The sequence below is a fragment of the Pelobates fuscus genome, chromosome 3 (assembly GCF_036172605.1).
Source record: "Pelobates fuscus isolate aPelFus1 chromosome 3, aPelFus1.pri, whole genome shotgun sequence".
NCBI lineage: Eukaryota > Metazoa > Chordata > Amphibia > Anura > Pelobatidae > Pelobates > Pelobates fuscus.
The window spans coordinates 220,563,755-220,588,164 of NC_086319.1; the positions used below are offsets into that span (position 1 = coordinate 220,563,755).

Genomic DNA, 24,410 nt, shown 5'->3' on the forward strand with positions numbered 1-24,410 from the left:
CCCCATGTGTCTCATTCCCTCCTTCCCAGCCCCCTAATGTGTCTCATTTTCCCCCCAGCCCCCCCCCCCCCCCCCCCTTGTGTCTCATTTCCTCCCCCCAGGCCCTCCATGTGTCTCATTTTATCCCCCATTCCTCTTTATGTGTCTCATTATCCCCCCAGGTGTCTCATTTTATCCCCCCCCCCAAACAACCCTCATGTTTCTCATGTCATCCCCCTAATCCTCTCCATGTGTCTCATTCCCCTCCATGTATCCTATTCTTTTTTTTTTTTAATTCTTTATTTTTGTTGTGCACGGAATAACAAAAGATGCTTGCAATGCCACGACAGCAGTTACAGGTGATTTTAAAAACAGGTATATGTTTACATTTGCATGGCATTTGGAAAAAAGCACAATTTTTATAATGCGTAAATAAGCTTAATACACGCTAACTTTGTATGTCTGTTGTAGCGGTTCACGTTATGATCATCAGGCTTAAGACTGTAAACATACAGAGAGTATATACTAATAATTATTAATTGTTAAACATTGCTTAGCTAGCTAGAGTACCCTGTTTTAATGGCTTAACCTAATTTTAATCAAGAGTGTCAGACAGGGTTTCAGGGGGATAGTTAAAGGGTTATCAAGCTTAAGTATCTCTTGCTGCCTTAGGTCAGGGAGTTCTGCAGTGCTAAAAATCATAAGTTAAAAACAAACAAAGATAAACATTAAAGGCATGGTTCGGTCATGTCAGGATGGCTGCCCTGTTCTACCTGGAGGATAGTCATCCAATACCCTGGCTGGGTTCAGAGCGTCCGCTTGTATATAATGCATGAGGGTGAATATCCCCATAGGACCATCTGGGTTCACTATGCCCGCTTGGGTATGACGTGTGAGGGTGGGTGTCCTCTTGGGACTGACTGGGTTCAGAGTGTCCGCTTAGGTGAAGGACATAAGGGTGGGTGGCCTTAAAGGGCAGGCGTGAGGTGACTCTCTTGCCGCCGGCTGGAGATGTGACCAGCTGCACGTTTTTACCAGCTCGGTTTCCGCGTCGCTGGTTTGTTTCTTAAGGTTCTACTTCTGTGCCCTGGGATCGGCCCTCGTTTGCCCAGAGGTGTGAGAGTGGTCGGCTTAGGGGAGGTGGGTACCTTTGGGTTTGATTTTCCTGTGTGGGGGCCCGCATCTCTCACCTCGTGTTTTTGTGGTGTTTTAAGTAAGGGCCTTTTGTCCATCACGTTCAGCTTCCTCCGTTCCTCCAGTGCCTCCCAAAAACGGTTAGATCGCTTCAAGTTGGTCTCCAATTTTGTCTTGGGGCCCAGTGAGGTCCGCACTATGTGAAGCGTGGCCTCTTGGTTCCTCGATGCGTGCGACCGCCATCTTGCCTGGCCTCTCAGCCCCCTTTGTGCAGTCTGTGGTGATGCAGGTAAAAGATGGCAGCAGTGAGTTGCTTGGACCAGGATGACCCCCACCGGTCCTGGGTGGGGGACGGGATTCGGCCGTTGTATAATCAGCAGTTCCCGCTGTGGAGGTCGGCCGCCACTCCCAGCCAGGTCTGCAGTAGGCCTCAGTCGCTCCGGGCCCGTGATCCACCGCATTATGCCTCTCGATTGTGTCAGCTTGTGCCCGCTGCACTCTCAGTGCTCCCTGGTCTGGTGGGAAGCCTGTTGCAGGTCAGTGTCAGTCTGGTAGCCGGTTTTAGGGCGATGTATGCGGGGAGCTCTAGCTCCGTGTGACCGTTCAGTTAGCTGGCCAAGCCCCGCCCCCATGTATCCTATTCTATCCCCCAGCCCCTCCACATGTCTCATTCTCCCAGCAAACCCCTCTATATGTCTCACCCCCCCTCCCCCCAAGTATCTCATTTCATCCCACCCTGCCCCTCCACATGTTTCATTCTGTTCCCCAGCCCCAGCATATGTCATTCCCCATTCCCTTCAGGTGTCTCAATCCCTCCCAAGCCCCTCCATGTGTCCCATCCCCCCATGCGTCCCATCCTCCCAAGAAAGCCCCTCCATGTGTCCCATTTCTCCCCCCAGCCCCTCCATCTGTCTCATTCCCTACCTCCCAAGCCCCACTATGTGTTTCATCCCCCCCGAAAGCCCCTCCTATTTCCCCTCACCCCACCCAGGTGTCTCAATCCCCCCTCCAAGCCCCTACTTGTGTTCCATTCACCACACGTAAGCCCCTCCGTGAGTCTCAGCCCCCAAACCTTCCCTCTGTGTGTCCCATCCCCCCTCATCCACTCCTAATGCCTCAGTCACCCCAAGCCCCATCTTGTGTCCCATTCCCAGCCTCCCTAGCTACCTACATGTGCCTCCCCAGCCACCTACATGTGCCTCCCCATTCCCTCCTGTACCTGGTCACTGCCGCAGTGCCACCAATCATACAGGAAGTGCTCTCTCAGTGAGCACTTCCTGTCAGACTGCAGTGTTTGGCCATGCTACACACAGGGCAGGAGGAGAGCAGCACAACACATCGCTTCCCTCCTGCCCGTCACCCTGGGACCACGTGCCCCGGGTCAGTGCAGCTGTTCACTGGCCCTAAAGGTATGCCAGCAGCTCACAATTGCAAGGGTCTGGCTGGCTCTGTCGCCACTGCGACCCCTACGACTGTGGTTGTTATGCCACTGGTGATATCTATCTGTATATACACAGATACTGAGATTTATATATATATATATATATATATATATATATATATATATATATATATGTTTATTCTATATAGATATGCATTCTATGTGGTTTATTTCATGTTGTGTTTCTATTGTACTTTTCCTACACTTAACAAATGAAAGTACAAGGTTTGTAGGAACTTGCTAATCACTAAATCTGATTGTCCACAATAGCTAGTGCATTTAAATATATTAAAAAGTATTGCAAAAAAATAACGTTCTCACATAACTAAGATAGTTAGCGAAAGAAAAGGAGAAAATCGTGTAGATGCTAAGGATGGTCATTTAATGATAGTAATTCCCTCTTTATCAGACCTAACACCTGAAATCTCCCTTCTTGCTTGTAATGCTATAGTTCCACCCACATTTTTCCCCCACCACCTTGGTCGTACATCTGATTCTACTCTTGCCTTTGCCTACACATCCTACCACTCGCTTATCCTGCCTCTCATCTTGTGAAAAAATCCAGTATCTTTCTGTCTCTAACTCTAGCTGTTGTCCAAATGACAGTCATGTACTGAATCAAATTAACAGTTTGAACTCGTCTTAGTCAATACATAAAAATCACTTGCATAAGACCAAAATGTTATTTTACGGTTTTCCCATTTAAACTTGTTTCCTTCCACCTTTGTTGGGATGATTACCTAAACCATAAAACTACTTAGTTACTAGAAATTACATATGAGGAAATTACAAAAAATTGTTCTACTATCTTTCCAGAATTATACAGTTCACCACTTCAGTGCTTATTTATAAAACAGAATAAATTAACATATACCATGCTAAAACTGAGAATTCTTCTTGGGAATTGTTAATGGGTTCTGTTATGAAACATTCAACTGTATACTTGAAATGTTCTTCTAACAGTATGGTGACTAAGATGATCTGCGTAGTGGTGGTGTTGGTGTGAACATTTTAAGGAAGTTCTAGATAGTGTATTTGTATTACTTGGCTGACTATGAGTTTATTTTTAATTTCTTACATAGCACTCCAATAGTGACATATTATGCTTTTTATTTTTTTATAGGATAATGTATTCTGATGTACCTTAGTGACTGACTACCAATTTCACTCCACTAAATCTTTGTTCATCCTACAGATGCTTGTAGTAGTGCCAGTTCTGCTCCTTTACTTTTAGGGGAACATGTGCCATTGTGGGAGAAATGATCTGCATGATTTCCCTTAACAGGCAACTGCACAGAATTCATGAAGGAGTATTTATCTCCAAGAATCCTGTTTCACACCATTGACTCATCTTGTACCAGGGTACTAATCTTTTCTCTAATCAGCGTGAGCTAGGAAAGATGGATACCCCATGAGAGGCTTGCTGTCACTTTATAGTATTTTAAATTAACCCACAGTGGATTTCAATGCTTTCTTTGAGAAGGGCCTTTAATGAAGAACAGTGCTTTAATTAAGGGAATAAAGTGAGACCATGCATAGGCCGAGTCATATGGATAATGATGTGCCAGGTTATATTTGAAAAATAGAAAGAGTAAAGAAGGCCATGTAAAGATAGCAAAACCGATAAGATAAGAGCATTTGTATAATAAAAGGACACTGCAGCCACCCAAGTTGCAATAATGATTCTGTAGTTGGCATCATGCTAAAAATAAAATAAAATCTTATCCTATCTTTTATACATGTTGTTAAATGCATATTTTTCTAGAAATGCAATCATTGCATGTACTAACTCCACTCTGTTGCTTCCTACTGGATTAGTTGATTCCCATCAGTGCTTTGTTCAAGTGTCTATTGTATGTGTACAGCTCTCTATCATAGCTTGAGCCACACAAGTCAGACTTGATTATGTAAAAATTAATTCATAAAAAAGCAAGAGTTATACCATTCACTCTAATTTAATACATGCTATCCGGCATTTGGTATTAACTTGTGGCTGTAGCTTCATTCATATTTTTCATGAAGGAAACTACTTGTTGAGGTATCCCACTAAATTGCTTTGTTGGTTATGTACTAGATATTTATTGCATTCCCATAAAGTTCAGGAATTTGCAGACTGTGTTGCAAGATTTCATTGAAATAAACATGAAAGGATTGACTAGTTTATTTCAGATGCCACCGCAGAAGGGTAAATCAAGTGACATGTACTTCTCATGAGCAACAGTGCAATCTAATTTTCTCTATTTCAAGTATTTATATTTTGTATGTTAGAAAATGATCTCCATAATACAGTACAGAGGGCCGGGTTATCATTTTTGTTGTAATGTAAGCACATATAAGTACATTTTAGAATAAGTGAATGTCTAACTAGGTGATACATCAATACATCCATTAACTAGACTCTTGATTATGCAATAATTAAAAGGATATAAAACAATAAAACAGTGCCCGATCGTCAGATGATCATGAGTGACTTGTGTGTACAATTAGAAGTGATAAAGGAAAGAAAGGGGTCAAGGTGATGAATATGCAGGTGGGGAGAAGAAATAATTGGAAAAGCGAGCAAGACAGGGAAAAGGATTACATTTGTAACCTTGTGTTCCATGTGTTTGTTAAAAGCTGAGAAAAGGGAATATATTAGAGTATTTAGGTTCCAAGAGTGAGATTAAGCAGAATTGAGAATGGTTGTGTGGATGATTGGTTGAAGTAATGGTTTTGGTGGGGAAAGAATGCAGAGGAATCAGTGTGGGTCTAGCAGGAGATGAATAAGGAGATATATTGGGAAACAAGGTTTTTCTAATCGTATATGATGGTAAGGAGTTTGAAAATGGAATGTACATGCTGAGACATTGTGAGGGAGGTGTGGGTAGCTGTACTGTGAATCTGCTGAAGCAGAATAATGGAGTGGATTAAGGAAGGATGTGCAGAAGAGACTTATTGTAATCTAGTCTAGAAACTGAGGTGGTGGTTAAAGCATTTTGCATGATCAGTGAGTAGACTGATTTTATTGTACTTGCAGAAGATGTCGGCAGCAGATAGATATAACTGGTCTGCATTTATCAAACATTGAGGAACAAAGGTCACACCTAGATTAAGCTGTGAGTGAAACTAAGATGTTGAGGGGACTGTAGAACATTGTGATGGTTAGAAGGGGGAAGTGATATATCTAAGCTGATATCTCAGCTGCTTTGAATCGTGTATCCATAATGCTGTCTTCTGAGAGCATTCTAGGAAAGACATTGCAGGCAGATTATGATCAGGTAGCAACATGCGCAGATTGTTAAAAAAAAAAAAAAAAAGAGCATGTAAAAGGTGAGTACTCAATTATCGAGATAAAAATGGTATTTAGATCTAGAAGAGCAGTAGTAGCTGAGCAGAATCCTTCAAACACACAGCCACAATTTTTCCTGCATGGTTTTCTCTTATTTTTCATGTGCAGACATACATATGTGTGCCTGTACATTTGTATGTGTGTCATGGTGTGTATCTGTATGGCTGCACATCTGTATGTGTCATTATGTGTATCTGTGTGTCTGTACATCTGTATATGTGTCAGTGTGTGTATGTGTCAGCATGTATGTAGTATTTGTATCTGTGTGTGTACCTGTATGTCTGTGTATCTTTATTTGTGTCAATGTGTGTATCTGTATGTCTGTGTTTCAGTATGTGTGTCAGTGTGTCTGTCATTGTTTGTATCTGTGAGTCAATGTGTGTGTCTGTGCATCTGCATGTGTGGCACCTTTTGTATGTGTATCTGTACATCTTTACGTGTGTCATTGTGTGTATCTGCATGTCTGTACATCTGTATGTGTGTCATTGTGTATATCTGTATGTGTCAGTGTATGTATCTATATATCAGTATATGTATGTGTGTCAGTGTGTGTATCTATATGTGGATGTGTGCCAATTGGTGTATCTGTATGTTTGTCAGTGTTTCTATCTGTATGTCAGTGTATGTATATGTTTGTCTGTACATCTGTATGTGTCAGTGTATGTATCTGGATGTATGCAGTGTTTGTAACGGACTTTGGATTTCTGTGTATTGTCGTGCGTGTGTCATTGTTTGTATCTGTGTATGTATTTGTATGTCTGTCTATCTATGTGTGTGTGTCATTGTTTATGTGTGTGAGTGTATATGAGTGTGTGTATCTATATGTGTCAGTGTGTGTATCTGTATGTGTGTCAGTGTGTGTATCTGTGTGCCTGTACATCTGTATATGTGTCAGTGTGTGTATCTGTGTGTGTGTCATAGTGTGTATCCGTATGTGGCAGTGTGTGTATCTGTATGTCTGTATATTCGTGTGTCAGGGTGTGTATCTGTGTGTCTGTACAGCTGTATGTTTGTAGTGTATGTATCTGTTTGTGTTTCAGTATGTCTGTGTATCTGTGTGTGTCATTGTTTGTATATGTGTATGTATTTGTATGTCTATGTAACTGTGTGTCATTGTTTGTATCTTAGTCTGTATCTGTATGTCTGTGTATCTGTGTGTGTGCCTTTGTTGTATCTGTATGTCTGTGTGTCTGTACGTGTGTCAATGTGTGTATCTATACGTGTGTCAGTGTATATATATATATATATATGCATGTCTGTGTATCTGTATGTGTGTGTGTCAATGTGTGTATCTGTATGTCTGTCTATCTGTGTGGGTCATTGTTTTTTTCTGTTTGTTTGTGCATCTGCATGTGTGTCAGTGTGTGCATCTGCACTGTGTGTATGTGTGTGCATATATATCCAAAATAGGCTGCTGTAACCTGCAGTAATGTTATACTGTTGGGTTCAGATTCATCACTACTTCCCTCTTCCCTTGCATGTGATAGGCCTGGGCAACACAAAAAAAACAAGGCACTGTTTCTTAAAATGCCATATTTACTCAGAGAATTAATCTCTGATTAACTGAAGTGGCATATTTTGTAGCAGATTGTAACTCAATTGTAAAAGGAGGCACATTATAATTGAATTGGTGCACAAGTGCCAATAAAAATAAAGGGGGCAAATGAAATACATTGTACATTTATAAACATTACTTTTACACTTGTCGGTTATAATAATGGTTGCATTTTCACAGTACTATTTGCACTTTATAGATGAAGCAAGATATATATGTGTTGCTTTTATTCTGATTTAATTAATTAAGGAACAACTATCACTTTCTATGATTTTTAATATTATATCTACTATTCCTTATATTTATCACATTTGCATTTGTGAGGTGTAGATATAAAATTTAGACATCCACATTTCTTTATCCTGTAACAGGGTGACTTATATCATATCATATCATATATCATAGGAAATCCCAACCCTTTCTCACTTCCTATTCATTAATGCTTCCACTATTTGCTAAACACTATATGGTTCCCTCACTCTTGTGACATCATAATGGAAGTACAAAATCCCTTTAACCTATGCAAGGTAGAATTCCTGAGTGACATGTGCAGCGTCTCATAAAGGGCTATTCACTAAAGTAAGAATTGTCAGCAATTCAGAGTGAATTTTACAGTTAAGACCAAAGAAGCCAAAGTTAAAGCATAATAGCCAACTTGAATTTTTCTAACTTCGCAATTTTGACATTGAAGGGAGACTACATTCACCAAAATAACTTTTGCTTAATTAAAGCGGCACTGTCACCTTTCCCCAATCGCTTCCTCTTCTCTCCCTCACTCAGGATTTGTTCTTCTTCTTTTTTTTCCTATCTAATCTAGTTTTCTTTAAACGTATGTATTTTTCCTACACTTGACCCGCTCTGACCTACTTCCTGTGGTCAGAGAAATCGCCCGTGCTGTGCGAGTAGGGGCTATTAACCTGAACGGAGTACTTGGGTCTCCCCATGCCCCCACTCATGAGCGGTAACAAAAGGGGGGAACCTATTGTCTCCTCCCCATCCGTGAGGGTAGCGTGATGGACAAAAGGGTGGGACCTATTGTTCCCACTCCCCAGCCCACACCCCGCTACTCCATACGGCATAAGATGGTCTGGAACTGAGACTCCTGTGACACTGCTCAAACTCCCCCAGTTACAGACACAATGCTTTTATTTTCTCCTTTTTTAATTCACTATGCATAATTTTTTGGATTTGGGGTCGGCATGCTTTTGCTTATCTGGTGTTCACTTTCTACTTGGGGACCTCATGGGTGTATTCTTTGTCTCTAATTTACTCAGGAGTCAATTTCACTTCTAATATTAGGTTTAAGCTTTGTTTATCTATCACAGAGCTGGGATGCTTATCTTATCTTTTACAACACTACCTAGGCATCACTATGTCTACGACTTAGACATATGTGCCTAGCCTAAATCTACTTAACCATAAAATTAGTGCTGTTATCTTGAAATGCTACACTTCTATATTACTATGTAAGTTGACGTGCATGATATGGCTTTTGGGGGTTTGCAGGCTTGTTTTATATTTCTCTTTATGCACTGCAAAAATAAAGAATTACAAAAAAACAAATTAAAATGAAATTTACTTTGAATTCCCCAAAATTCTCACTTTAAGGGACACTCCAGGCACCCAGACCACTTCACCCATTGGGGTGGTCTGGGTGCCATCTCCCACTACCCTTAACCCTGCAAGTATAATTATTTCAGTTTTCTATAAACTGCAATAATTACCTTGCAGGGATAACTCAACCACTAGTGGCTGTCTACTAGACAGCCACTAGAGGGCACTTCCGTGTCTGAGGACGCTATGTGATGACCTCCACCGTCGCTCAATTCCCCATAGGAAAGCATTGAAAAGCATTTTCAATGCTTTCCTATGGAGAGCTCTAATGCGCATGCGCATTAGGTTTCCTCAACCGGTGGGCGGGATCAGTCTCGCCCACCGGCTGACGTAATCACTGGGCGGTGCGGCGGCGAGCAGAAACCAGCCATGTGGCTCCCAAGATGGCGCTGCTTTTCTAAAGGCAGTGCGTCATGGGGCTTCTGGGGGTGTCCCTAGCCCCAATCAGAGCTTGCCCCTATAACAATTTTATTCTAACTATGATCCCCATTTGTCTGACCAGGTCAATATTACACCCTGTTCCAAATTATTATGCAAATTCTATTTGTGTCACAAAGATTAAATATTTTGTTTTTCAGTTTAATTTATGGATGGCATTGTGTCTCAGGGCTCTTTTGATCACTGAAAACAATCTCGGACACCTGTGATAAATAGATTGCCAGGTGAGCCCAATTTAAGGAAAATTTACTAAAGGAGGGTGTTCCAGATTATTAAGCAGAGCACTATTTTCATGCAATATGGGGAAGAAAAATGATCTCTCTGCTGCCGAAAAGAGTGAAATAGTTCAATGCCTTGGACGAGGTATTAAAACATTCGATATTTCACGAAAACGTAAGCGTGGTCATCGCACTATTAAGAGATTTGTGGCTGATTCAGAGTACAGACGGGTTCGTGCAGATAAGGGCACATTGAGGAAGATTTAGCCATATCCATGTATCGGATCAAGAGAGCAGCTGCTAAAATACCATTACATAACAGATATTTGAAGCTGCTGGTGCCTCTGGAGTCCCACGGACATCAAGGTGTAGAGTCCTCCAGAGTCTTGCAACTGTGCATAATCCTTCTATTCGGCCACCACTAACCAATGCTCACAAGCAGAAACGGCTGCATTGGGCAGAAAAATACATGAAGACTAATTTTCAAACAGTCCTGTTCACTGATGAGTGTCGTGCAACCCTGGATGGTCCTGATGGATGGAGTAGTGGATGGTTGGTGGACGGCCACCCTGTTCCAAGAAGGCTGCGACGTCAGCAAGGCGGTGGTGGAGTCATGTTTTGGACTGGAATCATGGGAAGAGAGCTGGTCAGCCCCTTTAGGGTCCCCGAAGGTGTAAAGATGACCTCTGCAAAGTATGTGGAGTTTTTGACTGACCACTTTCTTCCCTGGTACAGAAGGCAGAACTATGCTTACCGTAATAAAATCATCTTCATGCATGACAATGCACCATCTCATGCTGCAAAGATGCCTCCATCCTCCCCTGACTTCAATCCTATTGAGAACCTTTGGAGCATCCTCAAGCAAAAGATCTATGATGGTGGGAGGCAGTTTACATCCAAACAGCAGCTCTGAGAGGCTATCCTGACATCTTGCAAACAAATTCAAGCAGAGACTGTCCAAAAACTCACAAGTTCAATGGATGCAAGACTTGTGAAGCTGCTATCAAATAAGGGGTCATATGTTAAGATGTAACGTGACCTGTTAAAATGTTTAAAAAGTTAAAATGTTGTTATAAGTTTGATTGAAATAGCTTTTGATTTCAGTAAATATGCTGCAAACACAACAAATGACAATTTTCAGTTCTTTACTACCTATAAAGTGTTTTGAAGCTTACTGTGTGTAATAATTTGGAACAGTGCATTGTAAGTTTTTTATGTTTAAAAAAATACTGTTATCATTAGGAAGTTTGTTCACTAAACTTTGAATTGTACTCTTAATAGTTGATAACATGAGAATTATGCTGACTGTTAATTACATCAATTATTTAGGTAAATGAGAAAAATATCATTTGAAAAATAATTTGGAACAGGGTGTAGTATCATTTGTGTTTTATTGAGAGAGGGAGAGAGAGCTGTGTTTTAGGTAGAGAGATTTAGGTAGTGTCTGAATGGGATTGTCTCAATGTAAACCTCTGTTTTTACTGGTTTGTATGTTTTGTATTCTGTGCCCAACTAGGTCCATCTGGGCTTCACCTTTGCTGTAAAACTTGTATAAAAGACCAGTGTGTGCCATTAAACTGTCAGACCTTCTTACCCTCAACTCGCAGCCTTGTCTCGTGTTGTAGGGAACTGCTATAATCACACTGGTAATTGCTATACTTTGTATACTCCCCTGGGTTCTAATCACTAGCTCTTCTTAGAGCTGTTCCTGTTACACTCTCCTGGAGGAGAGGTCTATCCCACACAGTCCTCCCACACAGTCCTGGATGGTTGATCCAGGGTGGAAGGAAGACGGCGAGGCTAGAGTTAAGCTACGGCGGTTGTGGAGTCTGCGGTGGTTGTGGTGTGCGGTGCTTATAGTCCTCGGTGTCAGCTAGGAAGCATCCGTTAACGGAGGTACCCAGTCGAGGTGCCAGGGGATCCGTTACATGGGGCTACACATTTTATTTCTATAATCCCCCTACTGCGGCAAAGCAGAATCCCCCAAAACATGCAGAGTATGATTTAATAGGGGGCAGAGAAAAGATACTGTATATTATTGTCTTGATTGCCCTGGACTCTGCATTAGGGACTGCTTCAAACGATTCCACACACTGGTCCAAGAAGATATGTCAAATTTGAAAAACACATGTCAGAAGTTTGGCATTGCATCCCCTAAACAACCCCTGCATAGGTGGTATCACGGTACTCAGGAGATGTTGCTGAACACATATTGGGGTGTTCTTTGGTAATAACACCTAACAGGAGCTGAAAATCCATGCCTAAAGTAGAACATGTGTGAAAAATAACACAAAAAAATGACTACCCAAAAGTTTGACAAAGACTGGTGCTAGAATTAGTGCATGGAAAGTGTTAAAATACCACCATTTGAAATACCCTAGGGCAAGCATGTCAAACTTGCGGGCCGTGGGTTGCGTGCGGCCCACAATAGACCGCTTTGCGGCCCGGCGAGCCGCGAGTACATGCCTAATTGCCTAGTGTTCCAAGCATAGTAGGCATCTGCTTTCCCCACATTGCAGGTGCCTACTCTGCTATAATTTACCCGGCCGGGGAGGAGGGGACAGTGGATGCAGCGAGCGAGCTCAGTATTCCTGCTCCTCACTGCTCCATTGCGCGCGCCGTCTGTAGTGAAGGCAGGCGCCAGTATATGACATCATATTCTGGCGCCCAGCATCTCTAAACTGTGCGCGAGGCAACAGTGAGGAGCAGGAAGGAGATCTCCTGACAGAAGATCCCCACTGGACCTCAGTAATAATTACAATAATGTGAGTGTGTGCAAGAATGTGTAAGTGTGTGTCTGTCAGTGTGTGTGTCAGTGAGTGAGTGTGTGTGTCTGCCTGTGAGTATGTCTGTGTGTCTGTCAGTGAGTGTGTGTTTGTTTGTGTGTGTCTGTCAGTGAGTGTGTGTCTGTATTAGTGAGTGTGTGTCTGTGTGTGTGTCTGTCAGTGTTGCAATGGCCGCGGCTGGACAGTGGAGGACGTGGAGGTGCACGTAGGCACGCCACGTCACATTCCGACGTGATGTAGACGTGCTCCACCTTCACAGGGTGTTAAGAAGTAGTGGGAGGATCCGCTTTGGCACAGGGTGCATTTGTACCATGCCAATGGCTGGGCTCCGGAGTAGCATACTGGCAGCGGCAATGTGAGTGGAGTCTGCTTGTTGGCTAGAGTGGTGTGCTGGGATTCAGTGTAGAGGGGGATGCTGTTTTTTATTTTTTTATACTGTACTTTTCAAAATAAACCTACATTTCTCTGAATATCTGGGTTTTTTTTTGCGGCCCACATAAACTTAAACCTTGTTTATTTTAAAAAACATATGGTTTAATGGGGGTATATTACATTGGCCGGCTTAAAAAATGTCCCAAGTGGGACATGGGTGACCAGCTGTGAAAATTCCAAGTTGGAAAACAGAAATGCACACCCTCCAAATAAAGTTAACGTTCTCAGTACATGAATTTTTAAATTGCTGAAAAAAAATCACCAATTATTTTATGTTTTTTAAAATTTGGCATAGATTGGTGGTAAAATGGTTGCATAAAAAGAGCACGAAAAGAATCATAATACCCCAGGTTTAATACCTTAGGTTGTCTTCTTTAAAAAAAAAAAAAAAATATATATATATATATATATATATATATATATACATGTGAAGGGTTATTCAGGGATTCCTGACAGATATCAGTGTTACAATGTAATTTGCGTTAGTTTTGGGGGGAAAAATGGTTTGGAAATAGCTTCTTGTACTTATTGCCCTATAACTTTAAAAACTATAAAAAAAAAAAAAAAAAAAAGCTAAGAACATGTTAACATTGGGCATTTCTGAACTCAGGACAAAATTTAGGAACTATTTAGTACGGGTGTTTTTTTGGTAGATGCGTAACAGATTTTGTGGGTCAAAGTTTGAAAAAGTGAGTTTTTTTTTACATTTTTTCATCATATTTTATAACTTTTTTATAGTAAATTATGTGATATGATGAAAATAATGGTATCTTTAGAAAGACCATTTAATGGCGTGAAAAACAGTATAAAATATGTGTGGGTACAGTAAATGAGTAAGAGGAAAATTACAGCTAAACACAAACAGCCCTGTAAAAAGAGCCCTGGTCCTTAACGGTAAGAAAATGTAAAAAACGATGTGGTCACTAAGGGCTTAAAATGTCCATATTGTTTTAAATATATTGGAGTATATTTGGAGTCATAGAAATACATGTAGAGTTTCGGTATTGGTTAATGCAGAATGAATCCACATCTGGAAACGTCAGCAATGTTTTCATTGGACAGATAGTGCCTAAATCAAATCATGACACTATCCCACATTAATAGAAAAAGTCACCATCTTTAAAATGACACTAGCAGACACATTTTAAACTCCCCTCCCACTGGTATAGAACTCCAGTTGTGCTCCACAGGATATTTCACGCGGTTTCCTATATATGTCGGGGCCAGTACTTCACACACTTGGTGGTTATGCCCTAAGATAATACCCTTTTGGGATACTGTGAAACAAGCAGTAACTACTATTTTTGGTGATTCAGTGACCTGGAATGCAGAACAAGTGTTGCTCCACATGACATCTAAGTCTTCTTTGGGAGTCTATTTTAAGACATTTGCTTAATGCTGCAAAAGCATTAATACCTGCCCTCTGGAGAAAGACTGAGGCACCAACTAGGCATTGGCACCATATGGTCTAGGAGATACAGACGGCTGAGGAGGCCATTATTGGAATAAGCACTAAGCATGTGTAATGCTAGCAACCTTGGTTCCATTTTTCTGGCTAGTCGTGAGATTATTGATCAGGGCAATGTGGAGGGAGAGGAGGAAGTAGGCAGAGGGCCGTGGGGGTGAGGTTGACCCCCTCGTGGGATGTCCTTTATTCTTAAAATAAGTGGCCGCTTGTCTCATAATGAATGAGTTAGGACTGGCCAGAGTAGTGAGGTGATAGGTGTTTTGGTGTTGTGTCTTTTTGCGGATGATACTAAGATATGTAACAGGGTTGATGTTCCAGGAGGGACAAGCCAAATGGAAAACGATTTAGGTAAACTAGAAAAATGGTCAGAGTTGTGGCAACTGACATTTAATGTGGATAAGTGCAAGATAATGCATCTTGGACGTAAAAACCCAAGGGCAGAGTACAGAATGTTTGATAGAGTCCTAACCTCAACATCTGAGGAAAGGGATTTAGGGGTGATTATTTCTGATGACTTAAAGGTAGGCAGACAATGTAATAGAGCAGCAGGAAATGCTAGCAGAATGCTTGGTTGTATAGGGAGAGGTATTAGCAGTAGAAAGAGGGAAGTGCTCATGCCATTGTACAGAACACTGGTGAGACCTCACTTGGAGTACTGTACACAGTACTGGAGACCCTATCTTCAGAAGGATATTGATACCTTAGAGAGAGTTCAAAGAAGGGCTACTAAACTGGTTCATGGATTGCAGGATAAAACTTACCAGGAAAGGTTAAAGGATCTTAACATGTATAGCTTGGAGGAAAGACGAGACAGGGGGGATATGATAGAAACATTTAAATACATAAAGGGAATCAACACAGTAAAGGAGGAGACTATATTTAAAAGAAGAAAAACTACCACAACAAGAGGACATAGTCTTAAATTAGAGGGACAAAGGTTTAAATATAATATTCGGAAGTATTACTTTACGGAGAGGGTAGTGGATGCATGGAATAGCCTTCCAGCTGAAGTGGTAGAGGTTAACACCGTAAAGGAGTTTAACCCCTTAAGGACACATGACATGTGTGACATGTCATGGTTCCCTTTTATTCCAGAAGTTTGGTCCTTAAGGGGTTAAGCATGCGTGGGATAGGCATAAGGCTATCCTAACTATAAGATAAGGCCAGGGACTAATGAAAGTATTTAGAAAACTGGGCAGACTAGATGGGCCGAATGGTTCTTATCTGCCGTCACATTCTATGTTTCTATGTTTCTATGTTTTCATATGCCTTCACTGGGTGAGTCATTTCAAGGTCGGCTTGTCCTTATTTTATCGATTCCTAAATCCACATTGAACGCACACATAGGCCGATGAGGGTTGGGCATGATAACTGATATGATGTTAATGTTAATCACTGCCCGCCCTGTTTTTTGGGGCTGATGGAGGGGGGTATTTTCTTAACGCCACGTATTTTATGTCATTTTTGTGCAAAGTGATAACCATTGTCTGTTTTATGTTTACATTGTTTAAGTACAGTAGCGGAATATGGGTTTCTTGTTTTAGGAACCTGCGTGTCTATTAAATTTATTATCTTTGCATTTTGTCAAGTAATAACTTCCAAATAAAAAAAAATTAAAAACTTTTTTTCATTTTGGAAGTTCCTGCAAAAATTATTCTCAAAGCAAATATTTTGCATTCAATTTTGTTAACTACAATAGTCGCAATCAGTATGATTTCTTGGATTGATTGAGCCTGCCATCAACATTTATGCTTCATTGAAATATAACAAAATGACTCCATGCTGTGTGCACTTTATATAGAAAGTTAAAAGAGCTAATGAATGCCAAGTCCCACACGTTAACACTTCCTAGCATTTTTCATGAATTGCTAGGTATAATACCATCTTATTAATCATCTTTAGAAGCACTTCCAATAAGTACTCCTATAAAACATTCATTTTCAGAAATTGCATTATTATACTGTTGCATTGAGCTGTGCCAGGATACAGGAGCATACTTTGGTGTTTCTGTAGTGATATACTTGTGCAGTCTGAGGCAGGCCTGTAAGTTACATTTATTTTTTTGTGGGGTGAAAATTAGTTTAAAAAAAAGGGGGAAGGTGTCCATTAAAAGGAACTGTTACCTTTCGAATTTTTGATCACTCAGTGTAAGGAATTAGCAAAAACTATTTTAGTTCAGTTAGGTAAGGTATTTTTTTTTGTATTTTTTTTTTTTTAATGTGCATAAAATGCACTGCTGTTAGGACACACGATGCAAATTACTTGGCGAACTCCATCCAATTATCAGTTTTTGAAATGACCAAGTCAATTAAGTGCGCATTTTGCAAATTGCAAATTGTGATACCAGTCCCTGTTACCTGCCAATCCCTCTGGTAAGAAATTTTCAATTAAACAAAATGTTCAATAAAGGAAGTTTAAACATTAGATGACTCTTTACAGGAAATGTGTAGGGAAATTGTGCAAGTCACATGCAGGGAGGTGTGGCTATGAATGCATAAACAAAATTATTTAACTGCTAAATGACAGAATTGAGCTGAACGGACCGGCGCAGAAGAGAAGGGAGCTGACAGGAGCTGCAGGAGAGGTAAGTAAATGCTCTGCCAGACCCCTCCTACACAGTGCACACCACTGGACCACCAGGTGAGGGGAGTGAGAGCCCCCCTCCCTGGCCAGATAACAAGCAGGGAGGGGGGACGAAAAAATTTATACAAATTTAATAAAATATTACTAATAAAAAATAAAATAATAATATTAAAATAACAATTTAAAAAATAATAATAAAAATGCCCACCCCCCACCAATCCTCTCCATCACACTCTGCATCACACACACACACTACACTCATACACACACTACACTCATACACACACTGCACTCATACACACACTGCACTCTGCTAAATGACAGAGAATTGAGCTGTGAAACCGCAGGGGCATGACCACACTGCTTTATTAAGCTAACGTTGCTTTGGGGCTTACGGTAAACCTGTATTTACTATATTAAAAGTTATGGAGCATGATAACTAGAGATCAAAAGGAATGGACATTGGTAATGAAAAGTTGGGGTTTTTTTTGCCGAAAAAAAAATAATACATTACATGAATATACTTGCATGTATGTAAAGAATATTTAGCTGGTGTTATTCAACTGAGGAATGCTTAAAAAGCATTTTCTTCTGTTATAGCAATAAACAAATTCAATATATCATTGTCCTCTCCTATATCATATGCCTACACATGGAATTACTATAGCCCAACATAAAATATGTATGGGGAAAGTATTATTATTTAAAATATTTTTTTTTTTTTGCCTAATGTGTAGGCAGTCAAATAAAATAACACGTAGGCTAGTCTTAGAAAACCTGAAATACAAAGTTCTGTTTGGTACCGTATATACTCGAGTATAAGTAGAGTTTTTCAGAACATTTTTTGTGCTGAAAAACCCCAACTTGACTTATACTCGAGTCAGCTTTTAGGAATGTGAAAAGGTTCTATGCCAACAAGTGCCACTTTGCAGTCATTTCAGTGCTGTTGAAGCAGATTTTAAGCACACTTATTTCCTGCAGAGTTTAGAGATTCATTATTCATGACAAATGTTGAACAATCTGATTTCTGAGTTGTAAATTGTCTGAAAGTTTAATTTCATCTCTCGATTGCCAGTTTAGGACGGGAATAAAGAATGGTACATTCAATTGATGTTAGCAGCTGGAAATGGAATTTTGCTTTTTTTTATAAATATTTATTTATGGTGGATTTTGTATTCTGTTTCAGTGATCTGGTGACAAATGGTGTCAAAAAAACAAATTATAATTAAAGCGTTTTATTTTAGAACCCACCTATTCCTTTTGCTGTTAGATGAGATTAGTTGCAACATTTTCACCCAAGTCACACCGAATGAAGCCTTCTAAGTTACCACTATATCGTATTTATATTATAGTTTTAATTCATAGGCTTGGTAGCAAAGAATCCCATCACTTATTCTGAATAGATTCATCAAAATCCTAGTTTATTTTATTTATTGTTTTAAATGTTCTGTAGTTTGGGGCTTATTACATAACATCCTGTGTTATTCATGATGTGCTGCAAAAGATAGTAATAATCTGCAAGTAATAAAAACATATTAAAGGGACACTAGTCACCAGAACAACTACAGCTTAATGTAGTTGTTCTGGTGAGTGTAATCATTGCCTTCAGGCATTTTCATGAGAAAATGCAGTGTTTACATTGCCCCTAGGGACACCTCCAAGTGGCCACTTCTCAGGAGGTGCTTCCTGTTTCAGTGCTGCACAGTAGGCAGCTCTGCCGTTCAACGTCTCCACGCTCTGCATTGGGACGCTGAATTTTCCTCATAGGGATGTATTGATTCAATGCATCTCTATGAGGAGGTGCTGATTGGCCAAAAAGGCATTTGGCCCTGCCCCCTTGCCTATTTTAGCCAATCCAATGGCTAGAAATGGGCAATTCTGATGTCACCAAGGGGGCGGTGCCAGTGCCGGCTTACCCGTGGAGAGCTGAAAATAAGGTGAGTTTTAACCAATTCTGAGGGGGCTAAGGAAAGCAAGCCACCTAAATGGTGGGTTTAGCACTATAGGGTCGGGAATACATGTTTGTGTTCCTGACTCTATAGTGTTCCTTTAAAACTTGGTAAATATAGATATTACTAGTCTAGGTCATCATCAATATGAAGAACACCAAACTGCAAAACACTTGAGAATAATCCTCTTTATGTTCTGTCAAATTACCATTTGTTCTGAGGTCAGAGTCCTTTTTTGCTAGAGCTGTTTAAAGTCTTGAAAGTTCTTCTGCGTGCAGTGGTCCTGTCCTTTTAACCCTGTAATGTAAACCATAGCAGTTTTTTAGAATCTACAATGTTTACATTGCAGGGTTAAATCTAACTGTAGTGGCTGTCTGGCGGTGGGGAGGGAGTTGGACAGCAGTGATCCTGAGATTTGGTGTCTGGTAGCAGGGAGAAGTTCCAGGCTGCGTGCGTTCCTGCTCATGCATTTAGTCAGGTCACACTGGATCCTCTCCACTCTACTATTAAACATACAGAGAAAGAGCCCTGTTTGTGCTGTATATTAAAGGAACACTCAAAGCAACATAACCAATACAGTGCACTTTAGCAGTTGCTGTGCTTGGAGTGCTATGACACCCTGTATTGTAAGTAGTCAAACCAAAATAGAACAGCTTGACTTCTTCTCAGGGGCCACGCGGTGCTCTTCTGCTTCCACTGCTTTAATCGAGGAACTAGATGCCTTCATTGCAGAGCATAACACATTGGCGGAGAGTGATTATCTGATGCTCTCAACCAATGAGCTAGCCTTGCCCTGCAGGGCTTAGCTCAGAAGAGCTAAAGGGAGCTCGTAAGCAGGAGCTTCTGAGGATTTCTCATAGAGAATTCTCAACCCTGCTTGACCCAGGGATGCTCATTTTGCAGACGTACCTTGTCAGTGGAGCGGAAAAAAATAAGCACATTGGGGTGCAATGTGGGGACTGCTATGACTTATGGTTGCCAGTCGATATTCTAGAGCAGACACAGGCAACCTTTGGTACTACAGATGTTTTGGACTACACCTCACATGATGCTTTGTCAGCATTATGGGGTATGTAGTCCACAACATCTGGAGTGCCGAAGTGCAGTGTTCTAGAGCTTTGGGTCATCTCCCATGCTCTCAGTGGTTGGCCTACCTTGTGGGAAGTCAATTATATAAATTTCTGCTTTCGACAGTCTCTCTGTTTTTTGTCAAGAGGATGGGATTCCATCTACCAAAATTGAGACTGAGCAGAGGACACAAAGGTGACACTACATCCGTAATTCAATTTGCTGGAGTAGACAACTGAGATGGTGATGTGCTCAATTGCTGGACATTTGCAAATGGAAACAGGATCTCCATCCTGTAGTGTTTGCCTCTCTTGTGGACAAGTTAGGAGTCACAGAGATTGATATGCTGGTTGCTCACCTGACCACAAACCTCCTAAGTCTTTGTGTCTAGGTAAAAGACCTGTATGCAACCTTGATTGATACACTAGCAGTCCCATGGAATAACAGCCTGGTATTCTTAAACACTGTTTCTTAATACTCCTGCACATTGTGGCCAAAATTCCTCAACAGTCCGCATCCGTGATCCAATAAGACATTATCTGGCATTGCAGGATTTAATTTGCAGATCTGATCAATATGTCCACATTGACACCTTATTAAAAGATGGATCCAAGCACTATAGATGGGTGTAACCACAGACTTTAATATGAATCAGGTGCAGGAAATAACATTTCGGCCACATACCAAAGGTCACATTGTGTGGCGAAAACATTATTTCCTGTACTTGATTCCTATTAAAATCTACGGTTACACATATGTGGAGTACTCCGATCCATTTTTACTGTTTGATTTTCTTTGAAGAGGCTTTTATTGTCACTTGGTCATGAAAAGACATGTAACAACATATACACAATTGGAAATGCAGGTCCATCATCACAGGTAAAGATTGGTCTGGCAGGAAGGCAATTTGCAGTAATAACAGAAGCCAAGCTATGCTGGTCCCATATATAAAATAAAAGCAAACTTGGCTAGTAACCGTAGTGTAACATTATAAACTAGGGTACCCGCACTTATTTTAGAAACCCCTGCCAGCTATAAGTAACTGTTTGAAGGAAGACATAAAATAAAAAAAATATACAGGGAGCATTCATTACTACAATGCCTGGTGCTTTAATGAGCTACTGCTAGAAAGTACTTTTACCACCTCATTAATAAGTCTAACAGAAGGCTGGAACTTTCTTTATTAGAACATTATTGTGCAATTTTATCTGAATGCTGTTGTATAGAAAATTTGCAGACTTCCTAGATTAAACACACATAGATATTTTATGTCATATTTTTTATTTTTTATTTTAAGAGGGGCGTGGGTATTTTTGGCTTTACTTTTCCTTTGATGATAAAATGGTGGGCAATTACCATTTTCTTTGATAAAGTCTACTACTTATGGGTATATTTGTCAAATGTATATTGTCTCATCCAGATAGTAATACTTCTTAATGTAATTCTGTGTTATGGGGCTGATTCATCAAAGTGCCTAGAATGGCCGAATGCTTTGTGAAAGAGATTTGTATCCCTAAGATGAAACTCCTTCCCAATAAATAATAAATAAATGTAATCTGTGATGGATGTTTTAATTATGAAAATTACCATGCAAGTAGGAGATAACTGATCTGCCAATTTGGGCCCTAATTTCATTAGACCTTCTCTGCTACTCAGTGTTTGTTCGCAGCCATCATTGCCTCCATATATATATCTGTTCCTTGCAAATTCTTTTAAAGGTATAGCTATGCAAAATTTTAGCATTAAAGGAAAAAAATCATGAATGTAAAAAATATGAGTTGTCAGGCAAATGTGGTTTTAAAATCTAATGTGTACTTTAATTGTGCTTTGTTTTCAGATTATCTTTCGCAAGGATCGGATCTGTCAGGGATAGAAGTGATTGAAAATGACCTTCTGTTTATTGCTAGAGCTCGTCGGGAAGTGGAGAACCAAGCGAAACGTTTGCTGGAGCAAGGAGTTGAAACCCAGGTAAAACTCATTAGGGACTTTGGTGACAAAAACTGTATTTTACCGTGGGCCTGATTGTCATGATTGACAAGCCTATATGTAGCTCTGTGTAAAGAAAAAAAAGTGCCTGGTGGTCTAATAGTCTATATTGCCACCTATAATTTTACCTATTTTAATAAAAAAAAATTTTTATTTTATATATCAAGACTATGCACCGCTGATAAATCAGCTGCAACGTCAAAGCAAAAATGTAAAATGGATAACAAATGCAAGTAGATTAACAAAAAAGGAAATATTAGTGCAGTATACTATATATTGCTATTTGGACTTTTCTTTTTTAATATATGTTTGAGATACCTGTAGCATTAATCGCACATTGATATACCCACTTATGGACTGAAGATGGTGTTTGTCAGCATAACACCAAAAACTATAATCTCACTCATGTTCTGGGGGCAGGACATGACTGTAATGATGGAGAGACGCACTGTGGACAAGCTCCACCACTTTCTCGATGAAAACCACGTTTATAGTCCTCATTGGGTTCAGCAAAGATATCATAGATGCAGCCTTGATTCTTCCAACTCATCAGGCATACCGTGCTACGCTTTCTTTTGCACCGAGTGCTTTGTTACCCCACTTTGACAGATGCGGCCTGGTGTGTGCCGGGCAGGAGAGGCGGCTGATCTCTGGCGCACAGAAGCGACTACCTCTGAAAGAGAGCCTTGTAATCCCCTCCCCTTTGGACCGGTGAGGGAGATCCCGGTCCACACCCTGGAGGCCACTGGGACCTGGCACACTGGAATGCATAGTGGCTTGAGAACCGCGCCATGGGCCATCCAAAATGGCGAAGACCACACATCCCCCCTCATTCCAGCTCCGCACAATTTACCCTCGAAGCCAAGCTCGATGCCATATTCGCGGACTTCTCTAGGAGGTTGGAGCCACGGGCCAGTGAGTGTCAACAACAAAGTATAAATCAGCATCAGTCCACTCGGAGACTCCTGCAACGGTACCCGGCTCCTGCCCAGCGGCAAACCTGAAGGCGTTGGAAACACTCAGATCACTGCACTAAACATGAAACAGGATGCCACTTACCTGAAAGACAGCTCCTACGGTCATCCATCGTGTTGCTATCCCGAGGGACCAGCCTACGAGAGAGGCCTTTGAGGTTGCAGGTGGGACCTCCTTCAAGCTCCACTGTGGTGGTTGGGCTTGTGGCTACTGCAGGGCATCAGCTTGCTGGCGCTCATGGATCTTGCACTCCAGCTGTCTCCAGAAAGTAGAGAAGATTGCATCCAGTTTGGCCTCCAGCCCACGGTGAGTCACCAGAAGTTCCACTAGCTCCCTTGGCTTCCACTCTCCGACCTGCCAGGTCCTGGTAGCCTCTTAGGCAGGGACCAGTATCACCCCCGCCGGTCCATGGGGGGGTGTAACGGGGCCCTTGCGTGGTTATAGTTGCTTTGGTTCACTGCCAGACCAGGAGATCGTCTGCCGCTCCCGTCCTGAGCTTACCAGGCTGCATGTGCCACACCGAGGTGAGTAAGTGTCCGAGAAGTCGCTGACTGCAGTACCATATGTCGGTTAGGTAAGGGAGCAAAACCCTTCACTATGTGTGTGCCAGCTGAGCCAAATTAAGTTGTAGAGAGCCAATTGTTACTAACTAGTGTAGGCGCTCATTCAAAATGCGCCTCTACGCCATGATAGTCAGGCCCCTACCCCAGTCTGTTGTTTTTTTAAGTATCCATTTTCAAAATGGTATAATCCACTCAATTCTCAACTGCAGAGCTGCATGGAGCTGCCAAAATTAAATAACCTGGATAATCCATGCGGCTATGAAATCTTTAGGCATCAAATTAGAATGCCACAATGTAACTTATGATTCTTAAGAGATTAGATGATGTATTAGATTGTGTGACACATAGCTCTGTTGGAATGGATGAATGTCTATGTAACGGACCGTTTCAGCATAAAAGGGGAAAAATCCGTTTAGGCGATAATCCCCTTTTCTAGAGACAGGCACAGCTACTGCAGAACACCAAACTCCCGATCTGGATACGAAATAACACTCCGAACTGGAACAGCTGAACAAGAAAAGCATACAATCCGCTTACACTCTTGGCAGTCAGCTTACAATCCAATTCCCCCCAAGAACGAGACGACACTTCATTTTGAGGGTTAAGCAGGAACTCTGGACTGGGACACCCAGTCTGGCTTTTATTACAATAATCCACATACAGGCCACACCCAGGGGGAGGCATAAAATAACCAATCCGAGATATGGTACAACCCACACATCCCCTCCCCTTAGCCTGAGAGATAATCCACTTATTATACAGTTTAAAACATAACTTTTACACAATATCTGTAACTTCAAAACCATACATCCTATTCGCATAAAAATACATATTCACAATCAATCCATTCGGGGGAACAACATACTCAAAAATTGCATGAATCAGACCAGGGG

General features: G+C 41.1%; 1 protein-coding gene across 1 annotated transcript in view; it reads left to right on the forward strand.

Moving 5' to 3' along the window:
• COG5 (component of oligomeric golgi complex 5) overlaps positions 1-24,410 on the forward strand; it is a 498,415-nt gene that overhangs the window by 180,674 nt on the left and 293,331 nt on the right. The window contains exon 7 of the mRNA XM_063448101.1: positions 21,831-21,961. Within this exon, the coding sequence (XP_063304171.1) occupies positions 21,831-21,961 (131 nt within the window). The remainder of the gene's footprint in view (positions 1-21,830; positions 21,962-24,410) is intronic.